Here is a 15585-nt window from a genome sequence, read left to right on the forward strand (position 1 = left end):
CACATGAGCATACATGTTCTGTATGTGCACGTACACATATCATATATGTGAATAAATGTATATGTAAATGTGTGCACATGTGTGCATATATGTTGTGTATGTGAATGTGCATACATGCATGTACATACATGTGCATATATGTGTCTCTGTGTATGTATGCATATGTATATGTGTGTGCATGTGCATGAGTATATGTCATCTATATATCATACTTGTATGTGCATGTGTGCGTGTATGTGTTCATGTATATATACATGTGTATGCATGTGCATATGTACACGTATGTGTTTTGTGTGTACATGTATATATGTGTATCATGTGCATATGCATGTAAATGCATGTGCATATATGTGGTCATGTGTGTTTGCATGTGCACGTGTGATTGTGCATGTGTGTATTTATGTGTATGTATTTGTGTGTGTGTTACTGAGAGGACGTGGAAGTGTGTGTTCACTAGTCCACTCAGCCATTTTCTTAGTTAAGCATCTGTCACGTGAGGAGCCTGCACAAAATCCATGGAAAAGGTGCATTCTCTTTTCATCTCGTTTTTGGTGGGGCTTGGTGAAGTCCCTCCTCCATCCGGGGCCTAAAATGTCCCAGGGCGTTGGCATTCTTGGAGGAACGTGTTCTATGAAGGTGGTGACCGGGCGGGTGGGCGGGGCGGGAGCTGTTGTGGGAGACTGCAGTGGCCGAGGTGGTGCTCTGTGCTCTGTGAGGTGACCTCTCCCTGTTGGCTTTTCCTGGCTGCCCTCTGCTTTTTCTCCCCTCCCTCTTCCTCCCCGCTCAGACCTCGGAGAACCCCTGTTCCCTCGGCTCCTGCTTCTCCGGGTCCTGAGCCCCCGTCCAGGCACTGATCCCTGCCTTGTCGTTGCCCCTCAGTGGTCTGTCTGTCCTCCAGGATGGAGGCCTGGGGCCAGCACCCTGCTCACCGCTCGGTCCTCAGCTGCTGACGTCGGGTCTGTCGCCCGGCAGGCACTTGGCAGATGCTTGTGGGATACACGGATGAACGGATGGGTGGATGGAGAATGACAGGCTGTGTCTGGTGCGGGCCCCTGCAGAGGGTGTGTGTGCATGGGTTGTGGGTTAGTGGCTCTGTGCTGCCTGCTCCCTCCTGGGGGGGGGCGACCCCCTGCAGGGAGGGGCCTCAGGCTGGACTCTGCCTCCCCGCAGTGGAGCCACATGTTTCTCCTGATCGAGGACCAAGGCGCCCAGGGCTACGAGCTGTTCTTCAAGACCCGGGAGATGAAGAAGAAGTGGATGGAGCAGTTTGAGATGGCCATGTGAGTGCCTGCCCACGGGGGACTTGGTGTCCTGGCCCCCTCCCCTCCACCCTACACTGAACCTCAGTTTCCAAGTCTGGAAAATGGGCAGGGCAGGCTCAAGGCTGTCTCAGGACACCGAGGTTCTGCGGACTTCACACGCCTGCCTGCCACTGACTGATTTTTCTCCTCCTCCCTCCTCCTCTTCTCCTGCTCCTCCCCCCACCCCCTCTGCTTGTTCTTTTCTTGTCATTCCCCACTGTCCCTCTCTCCTCCTCACTTCCCTCCTCTTCCTCTCCTCCTCCTCCCGAGGAGGTGCAGGACCACTCCAGAATGCACAATCCCGTGTCGTTCCATGGTGCAGCCATCACCCCAATTTCTTACAACCATGTCCTCGCCCCCAGGGGAGACCCTGCACCCAGGAAGCGACCACTCCCTGTTGCCTGCTCCCCCAGCCCCTGGCCAGTACGCACCCAATTTCTGCGTCCACCCTCGGTCCCAGCAGCTGGCCATTGGTGGATGGACAGATGTTCATGCCGGGAACAGTGCCCAGCCGTAATGAGCATGAAATACCACTCCTTGTCCATTCTCCCCTGCAGTTCCAACATCTACCCTGAGAACGCCACGGCCAACGGCCACGACTTCCAGATGTTCTCCTTCGAGGAGACCACTTCCTGCAAGGCTTGTCAGATGCTGCTGAGGTGGGCGCCTGGGTCGGGGGGCTTGGCGGGCCCTTCCTCGCTAGAGGGGCTGGCTGGGGGGTGGGAGGCGCCGCTCAGCTTCTCCAGGGACCTCCTCCCGCGGCTGGCGGCGTGGCCGGCTGTGCCGATAGACGACGGAGCCGCTTCCATTTCCCCGTGCATTGCAGGGGCACCTTTTACCAGGGCTACCGCTGTCACCGCTGCCGGGCGCCCGCACACAAGGAGTGCCTGGGCAGAGTCCCTCCCTGCGGCCGGCACGGACAAGGTACAGGGGTGGGGTGGGGGAGGAGGGCGTGGCTCCTCCTGGGGAATTCCCTGTCCTAACCAGTTCCTTGTTCCTTCCGTAGATTTTTCAGGAACCTTGAAGAAGGTGAGACCTGGTGTGTTCCTGTGTGTGCAGGAAAGCCCAGGGCACGGCTCACCCTGGGGAGGGAGTGCATTGACAGAGACGGGGCTGAGGGGCCCCCGGGCTGGGCGCAGATGGCCCTGGTGACACTCTTGGTCTCTCCTTCTAGGACAAGCTGCACCGCAGGGCGCAGGACAAAAAGAGGAGTGAGCTAGGTGAGTCAGCAGGGGGCGCCGTGTGGGGCAGGAGGCCTGCAGGCCTGTGCTGCAGCTGTCCTGAACCAGGGACGGATGCGGGTCATAGTGCTGGCTTCAGGAGGCCCCGCTTGTTCCAGCCCCAGGAGCTCCAAGCTGAGAAAGCCCTAGCTCAAGTCCTCGCCTGGCCCAGAGCGTGGCCACGTGGCCCAGCTCTGTCCGTCTGCAGTCCCCGCCGGCTTGGCACATCCGTAGCCACTCCCCTTAGCCCCTCCCAGCCTTCAGGACACGGATTCCAAGGGGAAGGGGAGGGTGCAGAGTGGGAGCCCAGTGCCAGAGGGGAGAGGCTGCACGCCTTCAGCTGCTGGTTTCTGTGTGGCATCCATAGCAATGGTTTTGCCTTCCCTCAAACTTCCCATAAATGAAGTCGGCCCTTGTTTCTGGGTGTCTGGCTCCTGTGGTCCAACACAGCGTTGGTGAGGTACACTGATGTAGCAGGAGCTTGTCCTTTGTCATTGCTGCATAGTATTTCACGGTGTGACTGTGTCACAATCTGTCTGTCTGTCCTATTGAAGACATTTTGTTTCTTGCCAGTTTTTAGCTATTGTGAATAAGAATGCTATTTTAAAATGTTAGTTCATTGCAGAGAGAGAGAGAGAGAGAGATGTCCCTTCTGTTGGTTCACTCCCCAAATGCCTCAGTGGCTGGAGCCTTGGCTAGGCCAAAGCTGAGAGCCAGGAACTCATTCTGGGTCTCCCATGTGGCAGGCAGGAACCCAGCTACCTGGGCCATCTCCTGCTGTCTCCTAGGGCGCACATTTGCAAGAGGCAGGGGCAGGGCTGGAACTTAAGTGTAGGCACTCTGACGTGGGACACAGGGACCCCACATGGCACCTTCACCCAGTGCCGAAGACCTGCCCTGGTGTGGCCGTACCTCTTCACTTCTCTTGGGCATGTGCACTGGGCAGCGTTGCTGGGTCTGTGCTCTGCTCTCGTGGCTGCTGCCCGGTGCTTTTCCTAAGTGGGCCCCACCAGCAGTGCAGAGGAGCCCTTGTTCCTCCACACCCTTGCCACCACTTGGTATTGTCAGTCTTCCTCCTCTTGCCCACCCTGCTGGTGGCCATGAGACTCCGGCTGGAGAGCTCCCGGCCAGCACCACCCAGCCTGCTCCACCTCGTCCCTGCCCCGGCCAGCACCCCCTAGCCTGCCCCACCTCATTCCTGCCCTGGCCATCACCACCCAGCCTGCCCCACCTCATCCCTGCCCCAGCCAGCACCCCCAGCCCTCCCCACCTTATCCCTGCCCTGGACAGCACCCCCCAGCCTGCCCAACCTCGTCCCTGCCCCAGCCAGCACCCCCCAGCCTGCCCCACCTTGTTCTGCCCCAGCCAGCACCCCAGCCTGCCCCCCTCATCCCTGCCCCAGCCAGCATCCCCAGCCTGCCCCACCTCATCCCTGCCCCAGCCAGCACCCCCCAGCCTGCCCCTCATCCCTGCCCCAGCCAGCACCCCCAGCCTGCCCCTCCTCATCCCTGCCCCAGCCAGCACCCAGCCAGCCCCCCTCATCCCTGCCCCAGCCAGCACCCCCAGCCTGCCCCTCCTCATCCCTGCCCCAGCCAGCACCCCCCAGCCTGTCCCTCGTCCCTGCCCCGGCCAGCACCCCCAGCCTGCCCCACCTTGTCCCTGCCCCAGCCAGCACCCAGCCAGCCCCCCTCATCCCTGCCCCAGCCAGCACCCCCCAGCCTGCCCCACCTCATCCCTGCCCCAGCCAGCACCCCCCCAGCCTGCCCCTCCTCATCCCTGCCCCAGCCAGCACCCCCCAGCCTGTCCCTCGTCCCTGCCCCAGCCAGCACCCCCAGCCTGCCCCACCTCATCCCCGCCCCAGCCAGCACCCCCCAGCCTGCCCCACCTCGTCCCTGCCCCAGCCAGCACCCAGCCTGCCCCTCGTCCCTGCCCCAGCCAGCACCCCCAGCCTGCCCCACCTTGTCCCTGCCCCAGCCAGCACCCCCAGCCTACCCCACCTCATCCCTGCCCCAGCCAGCACCCCCAGCCTGCCCCACCTTGTCCCTGCCCCAGCCAGCGCCCCCAGCCTGCCCCACCTCGTCCCTGCCCCAGCCAGCACCCAGCCTGCCCCTCCTCGTCCCTGCCCCAGCCCCACCCCCCAGCCTGTCCCTCGTCCCTGCCCCAGCCAGCACCCAGCCTGCCCCTCCTCGTCCCTGCCCTCCAGGTCTGCCCAAGATGGAAGTGTTTCAGGAGTACTACGGGCTCCCCCCGCCCCCTGGAGCCTTCGGACCCTTTCTGCAGCTCAGCCTTGGGGACATTGTGGAGCTCACCAAGGCGGAGGCTGAGCAGAACTGGTGGGAGGTAAAGGCTGCTGGGGCCATGGGGTGGTGGGCAGGACCCAGAGGTGGGGATCCTGGGTGCAGGTGACCTTGGGAAGGATGTCCCAGCCCCACTTGGCTCAGAGGTGGTGCCTGGGGAGAGGTGAAGCGGACAGGGATTTCTAGACTTGACCCGTCTGAGCTGTCCATCTCACCAGGAAGTTGATACTGGATACTTCCTGGGAAATCCAAGCCTGGACAAGCAGAGTGGTTATTGGGCAGACGGATGGATACACGCAGAGACAGACACATACACAGACACGCAAGCATACGCAAATACACACAGGCATACATACAGATACACAACAGGCACACACAGACACACGCAGGCACAGGAACATATGTACACATACATTCAGACATACAGAGACACACACAGGCACACAGACACACAAGCACACAGATACGTACCCAGATACAGAGGCACACACATGCAACCACAGACACAGATGTCCACAGACACACACACATGCACACACACATACACACAGACACACACATACACACAGACATGCACAGACATACACAGACATATACACACCCCCCCCACACATGCACAGACACACACAGAGACACAGAGGCATATAAAGATACACACAGACACAGGCACACACACATACATAGATATGCACACACATACATACATATATGCACACACATACACACACCCACACACAGATGCACACACAGACACAGAGGCATATACAGATACACATAGACACAGGCACACAGATGCACAGGCACACACAGACACACACACACATACATACACACAGATATGCACACACATCCACACATCCACACACACATGCACACGCACAGACACACACATGCACATGCACAGACACACACAGAGACACAGAGGCATATAAAGATACACACAGACACAGGCACACACACATACAAAGATATGCACAGACATACACACACCCACACACAGATGCACACACAGAGACACAGGCATATACAGATACACACAGACACAGGCACACACAGACACACACACATACAGATATGCACACACATGCACACACCCCCACACACATAGGCACACAGGCACACACATATACCCATACCCACACACATGCAGACACAGATACACATACACAGGCACAGACACACAGGCACACACATATACCCACAGACACATGCAGACACACCCATAGACATGCACCCACAGAACATACATACACCCACAGACACACATATACACAGAAACACACACATACACTCACACACACATATAGTCACACAGACACACACATACAAACACACACAGAGACACACACATGTACACACATACACACACATATACACACAGACATGCAGACACACACAGACATGCAAACACACACATACACTCACACAGACACATGCAAACACATAGATACACACATGTACACACAGACATACACATATAGACACACGCAAGACACACCTATATACACACATGAACACACAGACACTCACACACACATAAACACACACCCACAGACACACACAGATACACACACTGACATGCACACATAGACACAGACACACACACACACAGACACATGGATGCCTGTAACCCCTCTCTGCTTTTGTCTCCTGCGTTTAGGGCAGGAATACGGCGACCAATGAAGTTGGCTGGTTTCCCTGTAACAGGGTCAAGCCCTACGTCCACGTGAGTGCCTCAGGTGTGGGCGGGGCAGGGGCCAGGGGTCCAGAGAGGCTCCTGGGAGGTGGAGAGACCTGAGAGGATGCCCTGGGGTCGGGGGAGCTGCTACCCCGGTGGGTCCTCCCTCACCTCACCGTTTCACCTCCCTGGCCGAGGGGGCCCAGCATGAGGCTACTGTGGAGGAAGGGCCTGTCTTCCTTTAAGGTCGCTTCATGGAAAACACATGAGTGCAGACGGGGGGCCGTCCCTGGACTGGGCCCCTCAGGGTGTCTGATGGACACACATGTCCATGTCACGCTGCATGGACCCCGCAGTCTGTGCTGACCTCAGATCTCCCCAGATGTGGCGCCCCTTCCCTCTGCACCCAGCTTGCCCACTATGCCCACTGGTTGGCTCAGATGGGCACCTCTTGGGGAGAGCTCTGTGGGGCTGTGTGTCACTCTAGCCTCCCGTCAGCCCGCACTCTGAGCCGTGGGCACAGAGCCGCCTCCCCAGGTTTATCAGCTGTCCACGTACTGGCCTGTCTGCTCTGTGGCTCGGCCTTTCTCTCTGCTGATGGATAAGTGAGCCTGCAGAGGATGCAGCCTTCTTGCGTGTCACCACAGCACAGCTTTCAGAGCCTTGAGAATCGGCCTTGACACGCACTCTTACGTAACCTGTAGCCTGCATTCAGATTCTCACACACAGTGTCCTTTGCTGGCTTTTAACTTTTTTTTTTTTAAATTTTATCTATTTGAGAAGCAGAGTTACAGAGAGAGAGAGGGAGAGACACAGAGAGAGAGCTTCCATCTGCTAGTTCACTCCCCCAGATGGCCACAAAGGTTGGAGCTGGGCCAATCTGAGGCCAGGAACCAGGAGCTTCTTCTCGGTCTCCCACATGGGTTCAGGAACCCAAGGACTTGGGCCATCCTCTGCTGCTTTCCTAGGTGCATTAGTAGGGAGCTGGATTGGAAGAGGAGCAGCCGAGACTCAAACCAGCACCCATATGGGATGCCAGCACTGCAGGCCAGGGCTTTAACCCTCTATGCCACAGCGCCGGCCCCATCATGTATATCTCTCATCTCTAATCTATTATCTCCCTTCTATTTATGTGTATGTATGTAAGTATGTATGTATGTATCTATCGCTCCATCCATCCATCCATCCTGTGTCACTTGTCTACCCATCTATCCATCTGTCCATCTGTCCGTCCATCCATGCATCCATCCTGTGTCTCTTGTCTGTCCATCTATCCATCCATCTGTCCATCTATCCATCCATCCATGAATCCATCCTGTGTCTCTTGTCTGTCCATCTGTCCGTCCATGCATCCATGCCTCCACCCTGTGTCACTTGTCTATCCATCTGTCATCTTCCCGGGAGGACATCTATCTCACTGGTCTATCTGTCTGTCATCTACCCAGGAGGACATCTATCTCACTGGTCTATCTGTCTGTCATCTACCCAGGAGGATATCTGTCTCACTTGTGTATCTGTCTGTCATCTGCCCGGGAGGACATCTATCTCACTGGTCTATCCGTCTGTCATCTACCCGGGAGGACATCTATCTGACCAGGAGGGAGCGCTGTAAACCGGCTCCTGTGTCCTCCCGACAGGGCCTCACAGTTCCCAAGGGCATCCGTGTTTTCTGGCACAAAACCAGATCCATGTTGTACCTTCCCTGCCTCGGCCTGGCATCAGCCTCTTCTCCGGGGGACTCGGTCCTGCCAGCGCCGGTGCCATTTGCACACCATCCTTGGTCATGCTCCCATCTCTGCCTTCAGGCATAGCTTCTCCTCTTCCTCAGTTACAGTGAGGAGACTGGGAGAAGACCCGGGAAAGAGCAGCTCTCCAGTCCCCTCGGGGTCCCCATCCTCCCCATACCTGCAGGGTGACCCCAGTGCTGCTGCTGGGTGTTCAGTATGTCCACCTGCTGTTTCCTTACTGTGAAGACAGACAGACAAGTCTCCCCCTGGCTTACCCTCTAGCCCGTTCTCCTCCATTTAGTCCCCGGGGGTCTTGGGACCTGTCCACATTACCGTACACAGAATGTCTCATTCGGGTTTCAAAGACTGAGGTGAAGAACAGTTGGGTGGTATCTTTGCGTTATTTGGTGTATCCCATCTGCTGGGACGTCTGGAGCGGGTACGGAGAGTGGAAGGGTGGTTGTTGGGGGCTGGAGTTGGAGGCAGAACAGGGACTTGCCACTTCGTGGGTGATGTGTGTGGGGTCTTCTGGGGAGATATAAATGTTTTGGAATTAGGGGTGGTGGGCCCTCATATGTTCTGTTTTTTTCTTAATCATGGTAAAACTGGCATATGGGCACAGGTCAGGGTCATTACCACACACATGCTGTTGTGTAGCCATTGCCAAAACCTTCTCACCTTTTCAAGATCAATCTCAGTCCCCATTAAACACAGAATCCCCGTCCCCACCCCGTGACACCTCTCTCCGCCTCCCCCACCATCCGCTTTCTGTCTCTGTGGATTTGACGACCCTAGGGACCTCGTGTGAGTGACATCATGATATCTGTGTCCTTTTGAGTTGGACTTATTTCTGTGAACTCATTGTCCTTGAGGTCCCTCCGTGCTGTAGCAGGTGTCACGATTCCCTTCCGTTTGAGGCTGGCTCTTACTCCATTGTAATGGTATCTGTTCATCCCTCATGGGTGTAAGGCAGTGGGCGTGAGCAGATTCACACTCCTGTCTCTCTGGGGTTGGCAAACGTTTTCTGTCAAGGGCTGGAGATGAAATATTCTCAGCCCGGTGGGCCACGTGCTCACATCTGAGACTCCTCAACCCTGCTACGGCCAAGTAAAAGAAGGCACAGCTGGCTTGTACCCCAGCAGGCACGGCTGTATTTTCATAAAACTTAAAGTATAGGTGCTGACACGTAGATTTTATGTAATCTGCACACACCAGGAAACATTCTTCTTTCGATTTTCAACAATTATTTAACAAAGTAAAAACCACTTTTAGCTGGAGGGCCGTACAACACAGGTGGGAGGATGACTCACTCCTAGGCTGTGGGAGCAGTCTCTCCCACTAGGTGCTAGGGCTGTGTTCCCCAGGAGTGGCACAGTATCTGGGACATTCTAGGCACTTGGTAGTGCTCATGGAGTGGATGGCTAGATGGATGGATGGATGAAGTGCCCTGCAGTCTGTTGTCCAGTGGTGGCCTCTGCCCTCACCTGGGTTCTCTGTCTGTGTTCCAGGGCCCTCCCCAGGACCTGTCTGTCCATCTCTGGTGAGTAGGACACACCCTGCCGTTGTGTTTTTGACTTGGGGTTTGTAGGGTGGGAACCCAGGCTGGGCGTGGAGGGGCTTCCAGCTCAGTCACTTATTCTCGGAGCCCAGGGCATTGGCTTCTGTACCTGTCCCTGGGCTGGGGACCTGCTGAGGGGACAGGAAGGCAAAGAAAGGTCCCTGGGCTTGGAAGATTGTGGTCTTTCTGAAGGGAAATGGTCACAACAACGAAGGTGATGATAGTGAAAATGATGATGGTGGTGGTGTCAGTGGTGATGGTGGTGGTGGTGTCGGTGATGGTGATGGTGGTGATGGTGATGGTGTTGGTGTTGGTGATGGTGGTGGTGGTGACAGGGATGTTGATGTTGGTGATGGTGATGGTGTTGGTGTTGGTGATGGTGGTGGTGGTGACAGGGATGTTGATGTTGGTGATGTTGGTGATGGTGGTGGTGTCAGGGTCGGTGATGGTGATGGTGGTGATGGTGATGGTGTTGGTGTTGGTGATGGTGGTGGTGGTGGTGGTGACAGGGATGTTGATGTTGGTGATGTTGGTGATGGTGGTGGTGTCAGGGTCGGTGATGGTGATGGTGGTGATGGTGATGGTGTTGGTGTTGGTGATGGTGGTGGTGGTGGTGGTGACAGGGATGTTGATGTTGGTGATGGTGATGACGGTGATGGTGATGGTGATGGTGGTGGTGGTGACAGGGATGATAATGGTGTTGTTGAAGGTGATGGTGGTGATGACAGTGATCGTGATGGTGGTGTTGAAGGTGATGATGGTGATGATGGTGATGACAGTGATAGTGATGAAAGTGTTAGGATGCGGTGATGGTGGTGATGATGGAGATGATGGTGGTGGTGGTAGTGGTGATGACAGTGATGGTGGTGGTGGTGTCGGTGATGGTGATGGTGGTGGTTATGACAGTGATGATGATGGTGGTGTTGAAGGTAATGGTAATGATGATGGTGATGACGGTGATGACAGTGATGACAGTGATAGTGATGAAAGTGATAGAGGTGATGGTGATGGTGATGGTGGTGATGACAGTGATGGTGATGGTGCTGGTGATGGTGGTGATGGTGCTGGTGATGTTAGTAATGATGTTGGTGATGATGATGATGGTGGTGGTGACAGTTATGGTGATGGTGATAGTGATGAAGGTGATGGTGATGATAGTGATGATGATGGTGATGACGGTGGTGATGATGGTGATGAAGGTGGTGGTGATGATGAAGGTGATGGTGATGATAGTGATGATGATGGTGATGACGGTGGTGATGATGGTAATGATGACAATGATAGTGATGGAGATGATGATGGTGATGATGGTGATGATGATGGTGATGATGATGGTAGTGGTGGTGATGACAGTGATAGTGATGGAGATGATGGTGGTGATGGTGATGATGGTGACGAAGGTGGTGATGACAGTGATAGTGATGGAGATGATGATGGTGGTGATGATGGTGATGAAGGTGGTGATGACAGTGATAGTGATGGAGATGATGTTGGTGATGATGGTGGTGGTGATGACAGTGATGTTGATGGTGAGAAAGGTGAAGGTGATGGTGGTGATGACAGTGATAGTGATGGTGATGATGATGGTGATGACGGTGGTGATGATGGTGATGATGACAGTGATAGTGATGATGGTGGTGATGGTGATGATGGTGGTGATGATGGTGGTGGTGGTGATGACAGTGATAGTGATGGAGATGATGGTGGTGATGATGGTGGAGATGATGGTGATGAAGGTGGTGGTGATGGAGATGATAACAGTGATTGTGATGGAGATGATGATGGTGATGATGGTAGTGGTGGTGATGACAGTGATGTTGATGGTGATGTCGGTGATGATGATGGTGGTGATGACAGTGATGGTGGTGATGATGATGGTGATGATGATGGTGGTGGTGATGACAGTGATGGTGGTGATGATGATGGTGGTGATGATGGTGGTGGTGGTGATGACAGTGATGTTGATGGTGAGGAAGGTGAAGGTGATGGTGGTGATAACAGTGATAGTGATGGAGATGATGGTGGTGATGATGGTGACGAAGGTGAAGATGATGGTGGTGATGACAGTGATAGTGATGGAGATGATGGTGGTGATGGTGATGACGGTGGTGATGATGGTGATGAAGGTGGTGGTGGTGGTGATGACAGTGATGTTGATGGTGATGAAGGTGAAGGTGATGGTGGTGATGACAGTGATAGTGATGGAGATGATGATGGTGATGATGGTGATGATGATGGTGATGATGGTAGTGGTGGTGATGACAGTGATGTTGATGGTGAGGAAGGTGATGATGATGGTGGTGATGACAGTGATGGTGGTGATGATGATGGTGATGGTTGTGATGATGGTGACCATGGTGATGATAACAGCAGTTCCTCCACTCCCCCTTTTTACCTGTTGCATGTTGAACATCTGAGGGCATGGGATTACAATGTGACTTTTGGGGCTTGCTAACTTGGGTTCAAATCTTGATCTGAACATTACACAGCTGTGTGGCCTTGGGCCGATAACTTAATCCCACTGGAAAGTAGGTTAATTGTGGCATCTACTATATGGTGTAGTCACTGCACAGTGTTGCTACTGCATGGTGTTGTTGCTGCATAGTGTTGTTACTGCACAATGGTGTTGCATGGTGTTGTCACTGCGTGGTGTTACTGTGTGGCAGTGTCGCTGTGTGGTGGTGTTGCTGCACAGTGGTGTCACCTTACAGTAGTGTCACTGCACACTGGTGTCACTGCACAGTGGTGTCCTTGCACAGTGGTGTCGCTACATGGTGTTGTCACTACACAGTGTTTTGAGGCTTACATGAGCCTGTGAAGTGCGTAGCCCTGGACCCAGTACCCAGTGAAACTTCATATAGCGTTAGCTGTTGTCATTGTCTTGTCCATTCTAAAATCTGTAGTTTGTTTTCTGCATCTTAACATCTCTGGCGTTGGTGTGTTAGTACCGTATTTTTTTTTTTTTTTTTTTTTTTGACAGGCAGAGTGGACAGTGAGAGAGAGAGACAGAGAGAGAAAGGTCTTCCTTTGCCGCTGGTTCACCCTCCAATGGCCGCCGCTGCAGCCGGCGCACCGCGCTGATCCTGGCAGGAGCCAGGAGCCAGGTGCTTTTCCTGGTCTCCCATGGGGTGCAGGGCCCAAGCACCTGGGCCATCCTCCACTGCACTCCCTGGCCATAGCAGAGAGCTGGCCTGGAAGAGGGGCAACCGGGACAGAATCCGGCGCCCCAACCGGGACTAGAACCCGGTGTGCCGGCGCCGCAAGGTGGAGGATTAGCCTATTGAGCCACGGCGCCGGCCCTAAGTACCGTATTTTAAAAAAACAAAAACAAAGCCAAAATATCTGCCCTGAGCGGAACAGTGGGATAGTAAATCCTGCAGGGCCATCACCACTGCCTCCGAGGGTGCGTGTCAGCAGGAAGCCGGGGTCAGGAGCAGTAAACCCTAGGCTTTACTCACAAGGCCAAATCCTGCCCTCGCACTCATTTCTTTAAAAATTGAGGTGAAAGAAAACATGAAATTAACCATTTAATCATTAGCGGTAGTTCTTATATTCATATAATATCATATGTCATATAATTATATAAAATTAATATTTGTACAGTACAGTTACACTTATATAATGCTATTTCATACATTTCACATCTACATATACCTTATGTATTATATAATTTTTATTATACCTGTATATTTGTCATTTTATATATTTACTTTATAATACATGTTTGCTTTATGTTATATTATGTATAATCAAATCTGTAGGTTTTCATTTATGTCCTATTACTCATCATATAGTATAGACATCCATTTATATTATGTTATATATAGTTACACATTACATGTCATGATCAGTTATTTATGTTGCACATTAACATTTACATTAATGTGTCTTATGTCATAGGTCACGTGCTCATGCTTGTGCCACAAGTTTGCATCAATGTTGCACACACTTCCATTTACATACACATCCGTACATGTACTCAACTCACTGGGCTATAGCACGCTCACAGCAGTGTGTGCCTGTCACCCTGTCTTGTTTCTTTTTTTTTTTTTTAAAGATTTATTTATTTATTTGAAAGAGTTACAGAGAGGCAGTGGCAGAGAGAGAGAGAGAGAGAGAGAGAGAGAGAGAGAAAGAAAGAAAGAAAGAAAGAAAGAAAGAAAGAAAGAAAGAAAGAAAGAAGAAAGAAAGAAAGAAAGAGGTCTTCCATCTGCTGGTTCACTCCTCAGATGGCCACACTGGCCGGAGCAGTGCTGATCCAAAGCCAGGAGCTTTATCCAGGTCTCCCACGTGGGTGCAGGAGCCCAAGCACTTGGGTCATCTTCTGCTGCTTTCCCAGGATATAGCAGAGAGCTGGATCGGAAGTGGAGCAGCCGGGACTGAAACTGGTGTTCCAGTGTAGGGTGCTGGTGTCGCAAGCTGCAGTTTAACTTGCTCTACCCTAATGCTGCATTTATGTTGATTTAGAAGAATACTGCTTTAAGACACTATGCTGTTTGTTTTATTTGTTTTGGTGCCTGGGTTTTTGGCCCCCGTTTAAATTTTGTGCAGAAGCTAGTGCGTCGCCCTCCTTCCCCTAGCTCCATCCCGGTGACCACAGAGCTGGGCATATAGTAGGCACTCAGTAAAATGCCCATTGATATTGTGGCCAAACTCCAGAGACCCATTGAGCCCCAGAAGGCTGAGCTGCCCCCGCAGCTCCTGCGTCAAAGTGTGGGTGTGACTTGGAGAAGCCTGGCAGTCACCGCCTGGCTCTGGGCTCCGCTTGCCACCTGCCTGGGGCCTGTGTCAGTGTCAGGACCAGGCCGGCGGGACACAGCACCTCCATGTGGCCATGAAGGGTCCTGGGTGTGGGAGCCGTGCCGCCTCTCACCTTGGTGTCTCTTTGCAGGTATGCCGGCCCCATGGAGCGTGCTGGGGCAGAGAACATCCTCACCAACCGCTCGGACGGGACGTTCCTGGTGCGCCAGAGGGTGAAGGACTCGGCAGAGTTTGCCATCAGCATTAAGTAACTCCTCCCCCAAGCCCTGTCCCCCGTGGGCACCTGGGGAGAAGGGCATGCCGGGTGCAGAGTTCCCGCTCCCCTGGGGGGCTCTGCCTGTCCTCTCTCTCTCCTCTTTCCTTTCTTAAATGTTCATTTGTTTATTTTGGATGTCAGAGAGTTACCGAGAGAGAGAGAGAGAGAGAGAGAGAGAGAGCGAGCGAGCGCTTCCATCCGCTGGGTCACTCCCAGCCAGCACTGGGCCAGGTGGAAGCCAGGGGCTTCACCCAGGTCTCCTGCGTGGGTGCAGGGGCCCAGTGAGGAGCCATCACCGCTGCCTCCCAGGGTGCTCGCCAGCAGGGAGCTGGAACCGGGAGCAGAGCCGAGACGTGGCCCCGGGCACTCCACCGTGGGGTGTGGGTGTGGCCAAGCTCTGCTCTCACAGTTTTGTCATTTCGGGGCGGCTTCGCCTGTGGGAATTTCGTGGTGTCCCAGTCTCCCGAGAGCTTTTGCACCTGTTTCTGTTGGGATCTCCGACATGTTAATTGTAATGTCTAGGTGAATTTCCCAAGGGTAATTTCTTAGCGTCCAGCCTGCAGAAGCCACTGAAGGTCGGTCTCCAGGCTGACCCGAGGGTGCGGCCAAGGCAACGTGCTTTTTGCCCCCACTCCGGCTTTTTTTTTTAAGATTTATTTATTTATTTGAGAGCCAGAGTTACTGAGAGAGGGGGAAAGGGAGGGAGAGAGAGAGAGAAAGTGAGAGAGAGAGCTTTTCCATCCTCTGATTCACTCCCCAAATGGCCAAAACAGCCAGAGTTGTGCCA

General features: G+C 53.8%; 1 protein-coding gene across 3 annotated transcripts in view; it reads left to right on the forward strand.

The window, feature by feature from the left end:
* The window catches only part of VAV1 (vav guanine nucleotide exchange factor 1), a 54618-nt gene that overhangs the window by 29186 nt on the left and 9847 nt on the right, over positions 1–15585 (forward strand). For all 3 annotated transcript variants that reach the window (XM_070058769.1, XM_070058768.1, XM_070058770.1), the window contains exons 15-23: positions 1171–1280; positions 1859–1960; positions 2128–2225; positions 2308–2330; positions 2476–2521; positions 4725–4861; positions 6479–6544; positions 9732–9763; positions 14673–14789. In XM_070058769.1, the coding sequence (XP_069914870.1) occupies positions 1171–1280; positions 1859–1960; positions 2128–2225; positions 2308–2330; positions 2476–2521; positions 4725–4861; positions 6479–6544; positions 9732–9763; positions 14673–14789 (731 nt within the window). The remainder of the gene's footprint in view (positions 1–1170; positions 1281–1858; positions 1961–2127; positions 2226–2307; positions 2331–2475; positions 2522–4724; positions 4862–6478; positions 6545–9731; positions 9764–14672; positions 14790–15585) is intronic.

Source organism: Oryctolagus cuniculus, chromosome 16 (genome assembly GCF_964237555.1).
Source record: "Oryctolagus cuniculus chromosome 16, mOryCun1.1, whole genome shotgun sequence".
Taxonomy (NCBI): Eukaryota; Metazoa; Chordata; class Mammalia; order Lagomorpha; family Leporidae; genus Oryctolagus; species Oryctolagus cuniculus.